General features: G+C 43.5%; 1 protein-coding gene across 1 annotated transcript; it reads left to right on the top strand.

The window, feature by feature from the left end:
• The first annotated feature begins 1,718 nt into the window (after positions 1-1,718).
• TTC34 (tetratricopeptide repeat domain 34) lies at positions 1,719-10,191 on the top strand. The gene is made up of 7 exons (XM_065650256.1): positions 1,719-2,839; positions 3,362-3,587; positions 4,453-4,645; positions 5,471-5,637; positions 5,954-6,218; positions 6,487-6,701; positions 9,673-10,191. Exons 1-7 carry the CDS (start codon positions 1,719-1,721, stop codon positions 10,189-10,191), a joined length of 2,706 nt encoding a protein of 901 aa, XP_065506328.1.
• The last annotated feature ends 7,876 nt before the right edge of the window (positions 10,192-18,067 follow it).

Below are 18,067 nucleotides of genomic sequence, written 5' to 3'. Positions count from 1 at the left end.
GAAGCAAGTTCCACACCACTCAGTCATGCAGCAAAGTCAAATTATGGGTAATGATTTTTGCAGCCTGGACCGCAATCCATTGAAGGCACAGGTCTGGTTTTTATTCCCACAAGCTGCACTTGATCGTCAGTGGAGGGGCAAAGAGGCACAGGCATTGGATCGGCCCAGCTCCTTGTAATGGGATTTCTATTTCACAACTGTTTCTTTTTATGCCCTCAGGTCCTTCTTGGTAATATCACCTGTGGCCTACTGTGACAGCAATGCTAAATTATATCTCGATGGCTAATTAGGGTAATTAAAATGAGAGTAATCAAATCGAAGTAATGGGAAAACTGTTAATAAAATGTCCAAAAAATCTGTATTAACCATAGCAGGTTTTCCTCTTTTGAATGTCAAAGAACACAGATGAAGAAAGAGCTGGAGTTCAGCAACGGCCCTGGCTTAAAGGCCTAAACACTCCTAAAACCAGACTCGATTTACCGCCAAGAACATTATTAAAAAACAAGTTTAAAACGTAGGCTGCACCACAGAGCTCCCCGCTTTGGGTAACTAATTCACTTCACCTCATCCGACCGTGGGTCACAGGGCCGGGTTTACTTTTCCTGAGGTAACGGGCTCCTGCCCAGCGCGGCAGCGGCCGAGGGAAGGAGGCGAGAACAGCCCGAGCACTCGCGGAGCCGCCCGGCCGAACCGCGAAGCCTCGCACCGGCGCGGCGGCTGCGGGGCCCGGGAGCGGCCCCTCCGGAGCACGAACACGCGGTGCGGGGCCGGGCGGGCCCGGGCAGCCGCAGGCCCCCCTCCCCGCCCGCGGAGCCGGGCAGTGTTTGCGGTCTCCAGGCAACCGGCTGCCCGGCCCGGCTCTCCGTCCCGTCCCCGGCTGCCTCGCCTCGCCTCACCTCAGCTCAGCTCAGCTCAGCTCAGCTCGTCTCGCCTCACGTCACCTCCTCTGGCCTCGCCTCAGCAGCTCCCCGGCGGGCCCAGGCCGCGCTGCCGCCCGCCGCAGGCCCGCCGCCCCAGGCCCGCCCGGCCGCTCCCGCCGCGCTGCCCCGCGCCCCGCTCAGGTACTTGTGTCCCTCCGCCCAGCGGCGGCTGCGCCCGCGGGATCCCCCGCGCTGCCCAGGCCCGTCAGCACGACGGGTAGGCCGCAGGTGTGTGGGGCCGAGGGACGGGCTGTGGGGCTCTGGGCCTTGCGCTAAACCGCATCTTTCCCACTGATTCCGGGGCTGGAAACGTGGAGAAGGTGCAAATTTTCTTCTCCCTTCCCTGCTGCTCCAAGGCAAAGGAGGAGAGGCAAGGGGTGGGCGAAGTATCAAGAGGCTATTCTGCCTTCTCCTTGTCCACCACCAGCACTAACGTACTGTCTTATGATTAAAAATTTATCGAAGTGACATCGCAGCCAGGGAGGACAAAGCCCGTAGGCCGCCCAGCCCCATGTCCTGGACCATCGATGGGGTGGGGAGCACTGACCAGGTTCTGTGGCTGCTTTCCGGGACTAAGAACCTCTGTAGTGTTTCTTCTCATGGCTTTGCTCCCCGTTAAGCCTGTCAGTGACAAAACGCTGGCTTTTCACAGGCCCTAGGCTTGCTTGTGTCTGGCAATCGGAAAGCTGCCCCCCAAGCAAAAAAACCTGTGCTCCACAGCCCCTCACGTTGCTGATTTTCTGTTTCATAGGCACTAGCCACATTGCGCACTGCTTGGTGAAGATACAAGTGCAGAAAATGTCACCTCAGGAGCTTGCTGCACTGCTCTGCAAGGAGGGAGACCACCATCTCGCCCAGGACGAGTTACCGACAGCCACTGCTTTCTACATGGCTGCCTTCAGCTGCAGTGCCCCCACAGCCGTATGGAAAGTGAACTCCTTAGACAAAGAGCTCTGGGAGAAAGTCACAGCCACCCTGGAGATGTGGTGCCAAGGCAAGAATCAGATTCCCAAGATTCGGAGCGAGAACCTGGCTGTTGTCTCCCTCAATGTGGGAATAGCTGCTGCCTTTCTCTCTACCCTAAGTCCCAACAATGTGGTGTCCTCAGTATATAAACTGGAGACCCATTGTAGCAAGGCCTTCAAGGAATTCTCGGCTGATACTAATCTCGGAGATGAGAAAGCTGTGAGTCTGCTCTTGGAACAAGCTGCTGCGTATTTTCGCTTGGGCGGACGAATGCAGGAAATGATACAGGATTTAGCAGAAGCCTTTGCAGCAGCTCCTGCCCAGGCAATGAAACAATTTGAAGAGCTTTTCTCACCACATGACACTGAGAGGATAGAAGAACAGGCTAGAACTGTCCTGGAGGTAAAGTTTGCAGCATACAGGGAAGCTGTGCGTGCTCGGACTGAACTCAGAGGCAATCATGGTACCGAACTGCTTGCTTCTGTCATCCAGACAGTCCATTTTCTCCTTCAGATCTCCCCAGGGTCCAAACGTGAGCTCAGTGTTCGGCTAGCAGACTGCCACCTCCTGTGTGGACACATCAGAGCTGCCCTGGATATCTGTGACCACCTCTTGGCAGCAGAGGAGAAAACTTACTACAACACCCTCTTAGCATTGCGAGGGTTCTGCTCCCTCCATGCTCATGACCATCAGCCAGCCCTGCAGGACTTTCAAAAGGTCATTGAGCATGATTCCCCACATCCTAACAGCTGTATTAAAGCCTTATGTGGGCGTGGACTTATCCGGATTTCTGGTGGCAATCATTACTTGACGGCCCTGGATTATATCACAGCTTGCCAGTTAAAGCTGGAAGAAACCATCTTCACAATCAAGTCCTATGTCCCATGGAACCAAAGAGGACTGCTGCTGAAAGTTCTCCAAGAAGAAGGACAGAAGATGCTCCAGAAGAAAAGGTACCTGGGAGGCAGTTCAGCCCGTGGGCAGAAAAAGAAACAGGGCTGTGCAGATTCCTAAGAGAACGAGAGCAGTTTGAGTAGTAGAGAGGGTACTTGCTTTATATAACTGAGGGTAAGATATAGACCCTTTTAAAGCTTCTGATTAACATAACAGGTTGAAATAAAACTGCATAGGTGTGTTTATTCCAGCAAAATAGTGTTTCGCTGGCATGTCAGAATGTGATAGGATCCACGTAGCCAAATCAACTCAATCTTTCTATGGCAGTTAATCCATGATATACCAACTGGCCTAAGATAGGAGCAAGCAAGATGCTAGGGGGAATATGGCAGAGACGTCATGTTTTTATAAAGAGGAATTATGGAATTAGGTGGCAGAGATATCTATGGTCCTGCATTTGGTAAAATGTATCATCCATTTTGATACTGGACTGATAACCCGCTCGTAGCTTCCAGGTGAGACAAAGAGGCTCTGTTGCCTCTCTTTGAAGGTGGTCTTTCCCTTTTTTTTTTTCTCTCCAGAGATGCCCCTGGGATTTACCAGCTGGCTTCTCTCTTGGTGGAGCTGGACGCTTCTGATGAAGCATCAGGGATCCTTTGTGCTGATGCCCTTTACCAGATGGACTGTGTAGAAGCAGCTCACAAGCTCCTCTCACTGGCACTTTCCAGAAACCCCCAGAGGTCTCCCGTCCTGGCTAGACTCGCACTGCTGCAACTGAAGAAAGGTTTCATCTACGATGGAAACCAGGTAAGGAGCACTTGGTTGGAAGAGAGGATGAGGGGCGCAGAAGAAACAAAAGCAGAAGCTCAAATATCAGTCTGCAGCTTGCTTTCTTTAGTGGCTAATGACTTATGCTTGAAACTATGAAAGCAACTCCAACATGTTGATTCTCCTACCAAGGATTACAAACCTGAATTACCAGGTTCTGCCATCAGAGGGAACTATTGCATTTTTAAAAATCTCATAGAAACTCTTCGAGCCCTAAAAAGAGAGGTTCTATTGTCACCACCTCACTACTCCCTATGAAAAATTAAAGTTTCATATAATTTGCTGCCTTTGGGAAGGCTATTAATGAATGGTAGGGCTTTATTAGAGTCCCTATGTTGCCCTTGGGAGCTGGATTCCTATCTGCAGCTTCTGCTACAAGTTCTAGATGGAGCATATGTGTCACTGAAAAATTCTCTTCAAAATGTTTTTGGCCCACATGCCTGTCAGCACCCAGACACTATTATCTATCAATGAAAGTGGGGAAACTAAGAAGTGTGGTGAATGCGTCTGGTGCATCAAGATAAGTTTGTTCTTGTCCTGGCTTCTCTGGCTCAGGTTTGAATGTTGGGTACCCGCTAAGCACATTTGCTCTGCTGAAGGAAACACCTTTTCATTCTTTTCTTTAGGAAATGTGGTAAAATAGCGCCTGGTGATTTTCACTCTAGTGAATGGAGGCAAAGATACCGTAGGTCAGGCAAGATTCCTCTCCAGGAGGAAGTAGTGGGGAAGCACTGGCTGAAATCCTGCTTGTCTCACCAAACAGCAATATTTCCAGCTTTAACATGACATAATTTATCTTTTCATGCCAATCTTTCTCTCTGCCTTTTTCTGTCACATTGTTAAGCTGCTAAAGAAAGTGATCAGAATTGGAGATACCTCCTGCCTCCTGCCAATCATGGACATTTTCAAAGATGAAGACCGGAAGCTGATGCAGACTCACTGCCATTTCAGAGCTCTGACCATCCTGAAGAACAAACAGGGTGATGCTGACATCAAAGAGGCCATTGCCTACCTCTCCTTTGCCATCATTGCTGCAGGTAGGGTCATCAAAATACTGACAGCAGATTTACATTTAGACCTTGTTCTCCAGGTGCTAGGTTGGACAATTATTTTTGGAAATGTTTCCCCCCAAAAATAAAGTTGATCTAGAAAGAGATGAGAGCTACATGGAAATGCTTCTGGCATGTTCCAAGTAAAACCATGTTTGTATGGAAATCTGCCTTTCATTCTGAGAAAATATTATGACAGCAGCATTGAGAAGAAAAGAGATTTGTTTATGAAAATGGAAGAAACCCTGTTAATTGCTTTGAGATGGTTCCATTTCACAAACCATGCATTCCAGCTTATCAACTCCCCACCTGCTAGAACAGATGCTTGTTGAGAAATAGATATTGTCTTTAGAGGAGCCAATTGATAGTGCTCCAGAGCAATAATAACCTTTGGTACAGAAGTTTTGGAGCTTATCAGAAGGGAGAAAAAGCCTCATTACTGTAAAAGAATTGCTAGAAGCCTGTCTGCTGGCTCGTCTCTGCAGGCAGCTGTGCCAGACACTGCTTTTGCTGACCTCTCTATGAAAAAAATATTTTACAGTGGCACTGATGATTTATCATCCAGTATTGGGATGCCACAGTTATTGATTGCAACCCTGGGCAAATTTAATCCTTATCAAAATTGCCTTCGAAGGAAGGGGCATGTGGATGGCAGAAAAATACATGTGCTGCAACCAGTGAATGAATGGACCATGATTTTCATTGTCAACTATATGTGTGTTTATTTTGGAAGCACTTATTAGGAAGCAGCCCAGGTTAGAGCAGTAGACTGGAGACCTTGCCAGTGAACATGGCTGCCTTTCTCTCCTCCAGGTGGTTATGCTGAAGATTGCCTTCTCATCAGGGCTGGATGTTATGGGCGCCTTGGTCAGAAGAAAACTGCTATTTTTGATTTTAATGCCATCCTAAAGGAGGACCCTAGGAACGTGCAAGCTCTGAGTGGCCGAGGATTCATTTACCTTGCTCTGAAGCAGCAGAAGGTATTATCACTATATTCATTTGCAGGTCATTTTTCTGACAGTATTGAGCAATATTAGTGTAAGGTACCACAGGCTTTGTGATGGACTTACTGAAACCCAAAGTTTCTCACATAATTTGGTTAGCAAAGGCTCTCATTTTGGCTGGATGTGTAGGTGGTCCACTTGACGTGACTGATTTGCTTTCCCAAGTCTAGAGAGAGGAAGACTGAACCTTAATCATAGATCTTATTCACTGTCACTACCATGCACTGATGGAACAAATTAGCAGTACACAGTTATCACTACCATTTCATTTTTTGGTCTTGTTTTTACATAGGAGGCAGTGCAAGATTTGATCTCAGCACTGAAGGTGGAGGCAGGAGTAGTGATCCCAGCAATCCTGTCTTTGAAGCGTGAAGCCCAAGGGTTGATCACTCAATGGCTTCTTCAGCATGGCAGGACTATGTTAAGTGAGCTTGTTGCTACTAAAGACCTTTCAAGAGAAACCCTCAGAGATCTTCTCATGATTGCAAAAGCACTAATTAAAATTTGCAAGGATTCACAATATCACATCTTCTACACAGATGTTTTGATTGCAAGTGGTAAGTTCCCGTTCTTTTACGTAGCTCAGCAGATTAAGTGAATGAGCAGTGCATTAAAAGTGAATGTTAAATGCCAAGTGTATTATCGTATAGTACTTTCAAGAGAAGTTTGCAGATGTTTTGTGAAAGGTTATGAAGTAATTAATAGTCTTAGATGCAGAGAGGCTACCTAAATTCTGCTTTACTAAGTTTTCTTGATGTCTTTCTCCACGTGGAATGAGTTTTTTATATATATATATATACAGCTTGTACTGGTGTTAACCAACAGGAAGGTATGAAGAGGCCCTTGCTCACCTTCAGGAGGCATTTGGCCACCCTGTTGCTGATGACTCGGCTCGTGCAAGACTGGCTGTGCTGCAGCTGCGGAAGAGGAACGTGCCAGTGGCAGCTCACTCCTTCAGCATCCTAGCTAAGAAAGACGAAAGGGAGCTGGGCTTTCTCCTGAACTTCATAGGTGCCAAACAACAGCAGCATCTCTCTCAGGTACAATCTTTTTTTGATAATGCATTTGTGGAGTCAGTGGGGAAAGAAATGGGAAGCAAAATTAGGCTGCAGAAACTTTCCCTGCCATGTCTTGAACAGAAGTGTGCGGGAACACCGTTAATCACACGAACCAGGAGCAAACTGGCTTCTTCCTCCAGCCGGATGAGGGAGTTGAATCCAAACTTCTTTTGTTGCAGTGACCTCGATTCAGTCTCTCATAATTCATTGTTACCATCCTTACCACCTGGGGGAATTTCTCGTTGGTCTCCCTAGCAAGAGACATGTTTAATCCCAGCGCTAAAATGCAGGGAATGCGAGAAGCAGCAGCTAGAGATGAACAAGAACGCTGCTGGTATTGTGCTCTGTAGGAGATCCGTGGGGCTCACGGCTGGCTGCTGGGGAGGGGGAATTCATGTTTAGTTCATTTTCTTGATGAAATTAAGCTGAAGGTTCTGATTCCGTCACATTAAATGCTTCAGTCCTTTTTGCTCTTCTGTGTAACGTTTAGAAATTTAAATATATTCATATTTTTATAAAATTACTAGCCTTTGAGGTTGGTATTGGTTTTCTTAGCTAAAACTATTTACCACAAAGATGACACATCATTCTAGTCCACCAAAGTACGTATTTTTCAGTATTTTTTTCAATTTTCTCCTCCAAAGGGCATTCGGCTCTGAGAAAGCATCTCTGATGATAAGACAGGACAAGGTCAAATTGATAGTGAGGAGTTTTAACATTCACTCAGGCATCTGCAATTCTGATTACCCAGAAGCTCTGTGTTCTGAGAATCAGTTTGCTTCCTTTTATTCAATTTGTAGATTGTGTGCACCCTGGTGAGAAGCTATATTGTTATGCATTTTCCCAGGTTATAAAACAAATAACATGCTGATATACTTAATGCATCTTGAGAGGAGTACTTTGTATGTATTTTAGCAAAACAGCAGGAGGATATAAGTAAACAAGTATTAATTTACCAGTCCCTAGATATACCCCATTACAGAGAAAAGAGCCCCTCTCTTCTGAATAATGTAAAAAGTTTGGTCTTATGGGGAAGAGTTTGAAGATTTTACAGCCAATTTGTAATCTTTCACTATATAAAGCTGGTAAAGGTACCATCAAGAATGTGTCTATGGAGGCCCTAAGGAGGTGGCTATAAATGGAGATGTTTTAGAGCTGAATTTCCCTGGGACTCAATACCAGTGTTGGAAGTAAAATAGAGTAATTTTGGTTTTGATCTTTAACCTTGTACTTTTGTTCAGCTGAGTAAACATTTTGGACCTGGGACTTTTTCCATATTGTCTAATCTTCAAAGATTTACTGAGTGTAATTACTTTTATCACTGATAAGCCCAGAATCACAGATGGTTTTTATATGTATTTTCTTGCAAGGGGTTAAGTACATACTTTGCTGGGGTGGGGAGGGAATTGGTTAATTCACCTGCCTGGTGTCTCAGAGGATTTTCCAGTAGCACTTCCTTTTGCTCGCAAGGTTGTTTCAGTGTGTGTGTGCAAGGAAGATCTCAGTAAAAATTAAAAAGCTGAGAGACAGAACTAGTTCCCAAAAACCCAAGGATGGCTTTACTTTGCCATGGCTCCTAACTGCACTCCAGGGGAGGATGTTATTTCTGTTACCTCCATTTCACAAAAAAGGAGACCGAAGCAAAGAAGAGTTTGGTGGTTTGCACTCAGTCCTTGGTCTCAGCACTCTACACACAGCAAATTACAGGCGTCATCGACATGTGTCATCATTATCCTGGAGTCTGGTCTGAAAAGCTAAAAATAATTCTACATAAGCTGAATAGGAAAGGGTGGAGGAAGGAGAGCTCCTTGATGTACTGATTTTTTTTCATGAAAAACAAAGCAATAAAATTCTGCCATTATTTATAGTCTAAGGGGTTCCATGCTACAAAATTTGTAAACAACTGGGAGAGCCACATGGGAATAGAAATCTGAAAGATTTATTAAACTGCAAAAGGTCAGCGGAAGGGAGTTTGCTTGCCGCAAGTGCAGCTTCAACCCTGGAGTTTCCTTACGTCAAAGGTTAAATGCATGATATATGGCCCAAGGCAGAAGTTGCCATTGCACATCCCTTCACGGCACGTGGGCCCCAAGTAGGGTCTGCAGGTAAAGAGGGAGAGACTCGTTCCAAACTGCATCCCACGGAAGGAGACTGAGGAAAACATTTATCCTGTGCTTGAAGTCTCAGCTTGTTTGGCTCAGCCTTCTGTAAGACGAAGCTGCTGGTTGCAGCCTTGTTTATAACTTAGATATTCACTCTGCTGCAGCATGTTAAAAGCTTTTATTACCAATAAAGGGAAATAATGAGAAATCCATTTGAGGCAAATAGTTCTAATGGAGTTTTCCTTATTGACCTTTATGAACCTAAACATTATGTGGCTCTTTCTGCCTTCTCTATTTTCTTGTTGTTTTTCCCTGCAGATAAGAGCAGATAGTTCACTTGCACTTGAGATTAATGATTAGCAAAGCCATCAGTTGGCCACTTTTTCCTATAGCTTGGGTAAACTTCAGTAGACACCAACCTTCATTGTTAGCACATGCAGATATTTGTGGGGCAGTACATGGGGCCGACCATCTATTGACAGAAGAGACAGTTTCCATATAATCACCTATTAGAACAGACCGTGGCAGGAATTTGGTTTCACAACCAATTTCAGTTTTCAGTTCACATATCATTGCTAAGGATTGGCAACAACTTCAGAATAAATGTTCTGAGGAAGTTTTAGCAAAACATGCAAAAACAAAGACAAGAGGTTCAGAAACTCTTGAGATAACAGCAAGTGCCCATTGATCCAAGACTTTTATATCTGCATGCAAAAAGTATGCCAATTATATGTTCTCCAACTAGATGCAATTTCAACAGTGCCTGTGTCTACTTGTGGCCAGTCCAGGCTAGATACTTTTTTTTTTTTTTTACTTTTAATAACTGATGTTAACTAACTTTCTGTCCACAGGTAGCAGCCCAAGAAGGAAATATGCTGATGAAAGAACATCGCTATGAGAAGGCTCTTGGTTATTACACCCTGGCTGTCTTGACAAGCAAAGATAATCCAAGGTATCTCCGATGGAGAGCTGCTTGCCTTACACACCTGAAAAAATATGACAAAGCTTTGAAAGATATGGAGAGAGTGATCCAGAAGCACGGCTGTAACAGTCTGAAAACACGCGTTGAGGACCACTGCGCAAAGGGACGCCTGCTGCTGGCAGTGGCTGAGGAGGAAGCAGCGGTTAAACAGTACATCGAGGCACTGCAGTTAGACCACTCTGTAGCATTGTGCAGCATCATGAATGGCCCTGGTAGGGAAATTTTAACCAGAACTTTTCATAAGGTTGCACAACATAATTTTGAAATGCGGCATTATGAAGAGGCCTGGAAAATCACAGACTATGGTCTTAAAATTGATAAAAACACTGAACTTAAAAAGCTGAAAACAAGACTTAAGCGAGAGGCATCAAGCTGTAGCATACATTAATTCATCTGGAGATTTTTCAGTGTCTGATTGCTTTCTAGTTTGTTTGTGAAGCTGCAAGAATAAGTGAAGTTGAGAAGCTCATGTTAAATACACAATGGACATGGCATGGAACATGGTAGTGAAACAAAAAAGAGAGCTATTAGAAGAAGGCAAATCACAATATTCAGCATTCTTTAAAATTATCATGGATGTAGGTAAACTCGCCCTTGTGAAGAAAGTGTTTTGTTTGGCTAAACTCAGCTAACTCTCACACAGGGGTTCCAGTCATAGTGAAGGAAAACATTCAAATAACTTGCAGTCTATGAATAATAGCCTTGGATTTTCTTGCTATTTATTTGATTAGCTTTAACACATACCACTCAATTAAGTAGCCTTATTTTTATGGGCCAGTCAAAAACATCAGTCAAAAGTAACATTTGTAATGTGTTTGCAAAGGCCCGCACGTGTTACACCACTCGGATGACCCACTCCTGAATGGAAGGAGTTGCTGCTGTCATCATCTAGTGTATTTGCAGTGATCGGCACCAACATAGGGGAGCGGAGTGGTACAAATGCCCAGTAATCTGTTTTTCTGTCCCAGAGAACACTGATGAGACTCAACAGAGATGAAACATCCAACCTAGTGACTGATACCCTGTTATGTGGGACACACAGGCATCTGTACTCCAGATTTCACCACGAGCTTCCAGCTCCCCGTGTCTCAGTTCACCAGTGCAGAGCCATGGAGATAATTCTACAAGAGCCCACTAAATATCATCTTTCATGCTCCCGGACAGTTGTGCACAAAGACAGCACTGGAGCATGAACTATTGGAGGAGTAATCAATGTACAAGCAGGAGGTTGGAGGTGACAGCCAGGACAATAACATGATTGCTCTGCAGTGATTCTCGCTCGTTCCTCAATATCCATGCTGGACAGCCCGGGAATCAGCATCTCCACAGAGATACTGCTGATATACCCCATTTCTGTGTGGTTTGGTGCTTCTTCTGTGCAAAGGGAGCCTATAGCTTGATTTGGAAGCAGCTGTGCGAAGAGGAAACAATGAGGTGGGGCCCAAAACAACAGACTGTATATTTGTTTTGACTGCTCCAAGTGAATTCCTCCCAATGTTTTTGGAGTGTGATAATACAACCATGAGGAAAAATATAAATTACTATTGAAAACAAAGATTAAAGCAATACTGAGAGCTGCTCTCCTGCTTTGATTAGGATGAAAGGGAAATGGAACATTTTCTTTCTTGTTACATTGTTTTCTGAAAGGCAGCATTCCGGAGTGAAACTTCATTCCGCAGCCATGCGATCAGCCCAGTAGGCAATGATACCGTCTGTACCCTTGCATCTTTATTTCTCCTCTGCATGCTCCTTTTTTTTCTTCCCTAAGAGCACAGGTAAGAGTGGGCTTCTTTACTTCCAAATACAAGAAAAGTTACTCTGATTTTAATCCTTGTGACACTGGTGAGTACTTTATGCTCCTGACTGGTATCAAGATGCTGCAGGATAATTTCTTTCTAAGCATGAAATTATATCTTTAAACAACTGTTAGCTATATTTGTAAGCTGAAAGGAATAACTATGCTCTGGTTCTTCTCCCACTTATCTGTGCTGACAGATAGGAATAATATCAGTACGAAAACTGTATCAGGGTTTAAACAAAAAGAGAAGAAAACAGTCCACACAGCCTACTGGATTAATAGCCTCTCTGCTGAGAGCAGGAGTACCAACTTTCTGAATTTTACTACATAATTTCCAGGGAACTGAGATTTCCTTAAAGCCCGAAGAGTTATGCTGAGGAAAAATTTGTTTTCAGGTGCCTATAGCTGCTGTTTCTTGAAGCACCAGGAAGGCACAGAACTTTCTATCTGTTCCTCATGGTCTAGAGTAGTGGCTGCTTCTTTCAGCAGATCCTGACTGTTCTCATCAGCATTTTTGTGTCTTTTATCTTCTCCATTCTCTTTCTGTGCCCACTAAACTCCTGTGATCAAAGTATCTTTGCCTGTGGCTAAGCTTCTGATTCGTTCCTTATTTCTCCATTGTGTGCTTGCTCTTCCAACTAATTTCTTGGAATATCAAATAGATCTTTGTGATTAGTCACAGTGAGAGGGGTTTGATTAGCAGCATTATGCACGCCTAGCACAATTTCACACTTGCCACAACCCATTGTGACACTGGTTTCCTGGAGTCCCGGGGAACAGACAAGATTTCATCTGACCCATCTATTCCAAGTACTGCCCAGCCCACACGCCTCACAGCCAAACCCACCCTGTACCTGCACATTCACATCCCCCATCACTCTGTTACGCTGCGCTTTGCCGGAAGACAGGATCGTCCAAAACAAACAGAAAACCAACCCGAAAACCACTGCAGTTTGCAGGGAAGGAGTCATCCTGACTACCCAGCATTTTTAAGAGCCTGTCACCATCACTGGGTTTGGTTATAACTCAGGCTAATCGTGGTCCTTCAGTCAGCACTAGTGAGGCCACAAAGACCATTTAAGATGCTTTAATAGGATCAGTGCGCTCGAGTCGGGCTCTCGCCAGCCTGCTGCTATGTTAAACAAGTTATCCCAGCAATCAGCCTCCTTCTCCCGGGGGAGTGAGCGTTGGCTGCTTTCCCTTCAGCCCAGTCTCCCCTGCCAGAAATAGTTATGCAGCAGAAATCTATCAGTATTTATCAGCAAACATCTCCCTCCCCTGCAGGCTGATAAATCTCATTCTTATCTGTTGTTGTACCCATGTCAAGGTCTGGGACCACTCAACTGAATCACCTACTCCATTACATACATGCCATTTTCTAACTGGATATTGTTTCCACTTCTTCCAGATTGAAGAATCTGGCTAGAAAAAAAAATGCTGTGGTCATTTCTGTATGTTTCGTTAATGTGAAGCTGCAATTCATCAAGATTGTGGAGCTATTTCCGACTGCTTTGAGACACATCCCTCATTCTGTGCATGCAGCCGATGGGTCAGTTATTTAGAAAAGTAGCTCTCTTGGAACTCTTGCTCTTTGAAAGTCTCTTGTGCAATGTACTTTAGGACATATTCTTATGGCATGCTGCTGGAAATGTTCAATAACCGTGAAGAATTCAGCACTGATGTAATCAAGAAGAGAACAGGGCCTGATAACCTATGTAAATAGTGGAACTGGATACCTGTTGGTTTGTAAATCAGCCTGAAGCTACATTCATCCCAAGGAGAGATTAAATATCTGTAGTTTATTCAGCTCTGAGCTATATACAGACTACCAAATATTTCTCTGCTCCCCAAGAATTTTGTCCCTTTAAAGTATCCTGCAACCTTAATAACACACCAGTCAGGCTATAATAATTGCAGAAAGACCACCTTGTTGCACAGTGTCACTGGGTCATGAAAAGTGAAAGGAAACTTTGAAATCATGATTGAGAATGTTCTACACAAACAATTACCTGCCAGTCTTGCCTCTATGAAGCATTCAACACTCCTTACAAGAATATAAAAGGAAAATCAGATGTGAGAATATTTGCACCACAAATGCAATTACACAAGGAAAGTTTCGTGACCTCATGCTCTGCAGTCCAGCAGGCAAAGAACAGCTTAGAAACGATGGCAAATTGTTTAGAATTAAATAATCAACTGGAAGCTTTTTCTCAGAGTTCAGACAGAGCTGAACTTTGAACTTTTGTGATCTCAAAAGTTTTTATTTCCGATAAAGGTCATGTCACTCCTATTTATTTTTCCCATTTCAGTTAGTTATGTGCTCCTAGGTACTAAGAGAATCTAAACACATGGGCCAACTTCAGCAACTGATCAAAAACATTTTTGAAGCTGACATATGGCCTGGGAAGTCATCTTCCTGACTTTCAGTCTAATTCTTTGTGCTTCCCAGATTAGATCCTAGTGGAAATTTGGCTCTGGCTCACAGCCATGCAAACCCAGTAACTTTAATGAGTTTCTGTGTGCATAAGTGAGGACATTCCACTTGACTTGCAGAGGCAGATGTTTCACTTTAATGACAGCTAATCTAAAAGCCATTTCTTTTACTATCATTTCCCTGCAGAAGATTAACCATGTTATCATTGTACTGCTGCTGCATCAAGCAATTTCCAATTTGCCAGGGCTCTAAGGAGTCGCTGTCACCATTAATTTAATGTGTTACATGAAATTATCACCAGCATTATAGCTTTTGGAGTCTTGGCTATTTCAATCATATTGCAGTAAACTGGTCTGTGTTGGAATCTGTTGGTTCAGCCAGCTGTTACTCAATGACACCTTCAGGAAGGTGGCTCATTATTCAGAAGGCACAGCACTCCAAAGCTCTTTCTCCTCCTGCTGTGGGTTCCAGAAATGACTTTTCCATGTACACCTCACTACAGATGTGTAACCTACACATCTAAGACCCATGAACCTATTTAATTTTCAATTACTTTCATTTCCGAAGTTTATTTTGGACATATGATGCATGGCCAAAACCTACTTGAGACCTTGACAAGCCCACTTGCTGTTCCTGAGAACCACTGAGTACTTGTTTTGCATGGGATGCAAAACTGAGTTTAACCTGCCAGATTAGCTGTGACTTCAGTTGTCTTACCACCCAACCTTATCATTTTTGTATTTGTGTGTTCTCTACATGATTCCAAAAAGTCAAGAGTTACAGAGAATAAATCAGCATAAGAATTTCCCCACAGACCGTAAAGGAAATTAAGAACAGTATCTGATAATAAGTTTGTGTGTCTCATTCCTGAACTGCATCACAGTAAATGAGAAAATGTAGCTGTAAAGCCAGAGGGGGAGTGTAGGAGGGGAGCTGGAGGCACAGGAGGATGTTAATGATTCTGTTCCATTCCCATTCTGCATTTGGTTATGCCCCTGGCTTGTACTTTCATCTCCAGGTCAGTCCTGCGGCAGATCTGCTGGGTGTCCCGTGGCGGGACGGAGGGGATGTGCAGGCACAGGGGAGCCACACGTCCAGATCCAGATCAGTAGTGGGTGAAATGGAAACTGACAGTGATTAGTATTTTCCCACTTAAAATTACCATCTCATGGAGCATCTCGATTGCTGAGAAACCTCAGATGTCATATTATAAGATGTTCAAACATTGGTAACACTCGATATGTTCTCTAAAAGTCACATTAAAATCTTGCAATATTAGGAACACCTCAGTGCCGGTAACCGTGTAGGATTTGTTCTTTTAGTTTAGAGTTTTAACAATAGAAACATTTATACCTTGCCATTTTCTTTTTTGGTGGTTTGTTGGCTTGGGGTTTTTTTGCAACCTTTCCAACAGTATTTGTGCAATGCAGTTTCTTTTCTTCTCATGCATCATTTGTCCATTCTTGGGCAATAAAATGTACTTACCAGAGAAAACAGGTAATTAGCCATCTACATAAATTGCCCCATGTCTACATCATTGATGTGTTTGGATGTTTTAATTGATTGCTTTCTCAACTGTTTTGGATGGCTTAAATGCCAGCTAATGCGATCCAATTAAGCCTCCTAATAAACCTGACTGATGAACTGCGATATAATCGCACATCAGGTAGAGCTGTAGAAGGAAATGCCACAGAACTGACAGCTGAGAATAGACTGTGTCATTTTGAAAGACCCGAACCACTTCTCAACAGGGAAACTTCTAATTGACTGTAACTGCTGGTGGGTTTGGCATCCAAGACCTGATTCAAAACAGCTTAAGCACACGCTTAAGGCAACTCCTATCTACAAAACAGTTTTCATAGAATCATAGAACAGCCCAGGTTGGAACCATTTTCCATCACTTTTAAGATATAACCAGTAAATTTAACAGATATAACAGCAGAAATTGTTACGTGCTCCATAGCTGAAAATAATTTCAAGTAAAGTGTCTTAAATTCATTTTGTTTGTAATTCATTTTCCCATATAGCAAAATAATTCAAAAATATACCTAAGTCATGTTCATATAATTTTAAAATGTTGTCGTTAAAAATATAAATACAATATTCGTTACTGTACTGAAATTAAGTGTATGGAAAATGAGACACTGCCTTCCAGAAGTCTTCCTGCCATAGATACTTGAAAATTTTCATGGAAAAGAAGTAAAGCATGTCATGTAAACTGAGAACTGTAACAGGAGAGACTTTTCCAAATGCTAACAAGCTGAAAAATCATCTTGTCCATTTAAGGATGGCATTGCTCATGCTTGCTGCACAATCTGTTTTCCAGTCTAGGTATAAAATTGACTGATACAAATATGGTGGGAAGGGTTAATTCTCCCTGATAAGTCTTTGAGCAGAACATATAATTCCTTGGGCATTCTCAGCCACCTGTGTGTGTGTATGTGCGAGAGGCAGAGGGAGGGAGATGCGGGCTCAGTGCTGTGCAAGACCATTATTGGGGAACGCCTGTTAAAGAGATCAGTGCTGATAATAAGAATAAGCGTTTGTTTCTGACCACCCGAAAACGTAACCATTCCAATCACATTCCAGAAACTACACCAGCCACCCGAAGTCTGCAGCTGAAAAGCATTCTCCACAAGATAGAGGTAAGACGACTTCACACTTTTACCTGCTTTTCTATGCAAAATGCATGCATTTAGAAACACATTGCAGAAGTCATTGCATACCTTTTATACCTCATACCAACAGTATCTGGGATTTTTTTTCTGATGTTGATGTTCAAGAGATCATTATCTTGAAAGGGTGAGTGAAGAGTTTTGAAACACAGCCTCAACTTCAAGCTTTTCCCAATTCTAATCTGTTTGGGATGTACATCTACTAGGAGTTATTTACACGGAACACATCTGGTAGCCAACTAGCTATAGGAAGATATTTGAGTACTGATTTTTTTTTTTATTATTGTTTTATGCTAGTGGACAGATAACAGGGTTACACTGGCTCTCGAAGACAAACCCATTATTCTTAAGCACAATGAGTTCTCCTTTCTAGTCTGCATCCCTGCTGCAATAAATCAAAGGGCAGCATCCAGCCATTGTCCTGGAGTCATTCGCTGTGCTGATTTACTGAGGGCTGGGCTGTTTGCTGGTTTGTTCTGTAAATGTCACTCTGCAGCTTCAGGTTGTCATCTGTATTTAAGGTAGATGCGTACACTAGACTCATTTCTATCACCGATTCTTAAATACTCCTTTTGCTCTTCAGAAAGCAACTGCTTAGACTGAGGAAACTGAGGTCAATTAAGACATTTACTAACATTTGATGGTACTGGAATAATGCATACTGGCTTAGTTACTAAACAGAACTAGTGACATTGGTAGTAAATCTGACAGTTTTAGACATGCATTATAAATCCTGGTTCAGGTGAGCTTTCCCAAAGGAGGCAGTCATCCAGATTTGCTACTCAATCCCCACCCCTCCAGGATGTAAGTGTAAAAATCTATAATTTGAGGCTTTTTTAAAAGTGTGATCCTGCCACTGCAAGCTCATTACAAATCCAAATTCTAGAAACATAAGAACCTCCTTTAGTTACAAAGCAATCAAAACAGGAAAAATCTTTTTGAAGTAGCCCAATACAAACAGCAGTGTCCTTTCTTTAGCTGTGGAACTCCCTGCAAACTGAAATAAGGGATTGCTTGACTTATCACTAAATGTAAAGCCTTGTCCTTAAAGTAACCTGTTCTGTAGCTAGTTTTCACATATGGACACCCAGGATCTGCAACTCCCTCCTATTCTTTCAGATCTTTGTGTTCTTATACTCCTTTTCAGACGGTGGGGTGAGAATAGCTGCCTTCACACTTGACAGAAGCCAAAGATAACATGACTCTGAAAAGAAAGGCAGGCTCTCCTGGGGGTTTTGAGGCAGAATACTGACTACAAGAGGAAGCTTGGACTCCTGGCAGAAGAAAGTGGCATTCATTGTTCCCTGCCCCATTCACAGAAACAGGTCTGTGTCCGCATTCTTGGAACACTCTGCGT

The sequence above is a fragment of the Caloenas nicobarica genome, chromosome 22 (assembly GCF_036013445.1).
Source record: "Caloenas nicobarica isolate bCalNic1 chromosome 22, bCalNic1.hap1, whole genome shotgun sequence".
In the NCBI taxonomy this organism is placed as follows: Eukaryota; Metazoa; Chordata; class Aves; order Columbiformes; family Columbidae; genus Caloenas; species Caloenas nicobarica.
This window is presented reverse-complemented; position numbering and strand designations above follow the sequence as displayed.

Coding starts and splice junctions, on each gene's coding strand:
- TTC34 (XM_065650256.1), top strand. CDS start 1,719: ATGTCACCTCAGGAGCTTGCTGCACTGCTCTGCAAGGAGGGAGACCAC. Junction 3,588..4,452: donor TCATCTACGATGGAAACCAG/GTAAGGAGCACT, acceptor CACATTGTTAAG/CTGCTAAAGAAAGTGATCAG. Junction 6,702..9,672: donor AACAGCAGCATCTCTCTCAG/GTACAATCTTTT, acceptor TTCTGTCCACAG/GTAGCAGCCCAAGAAGGAAA.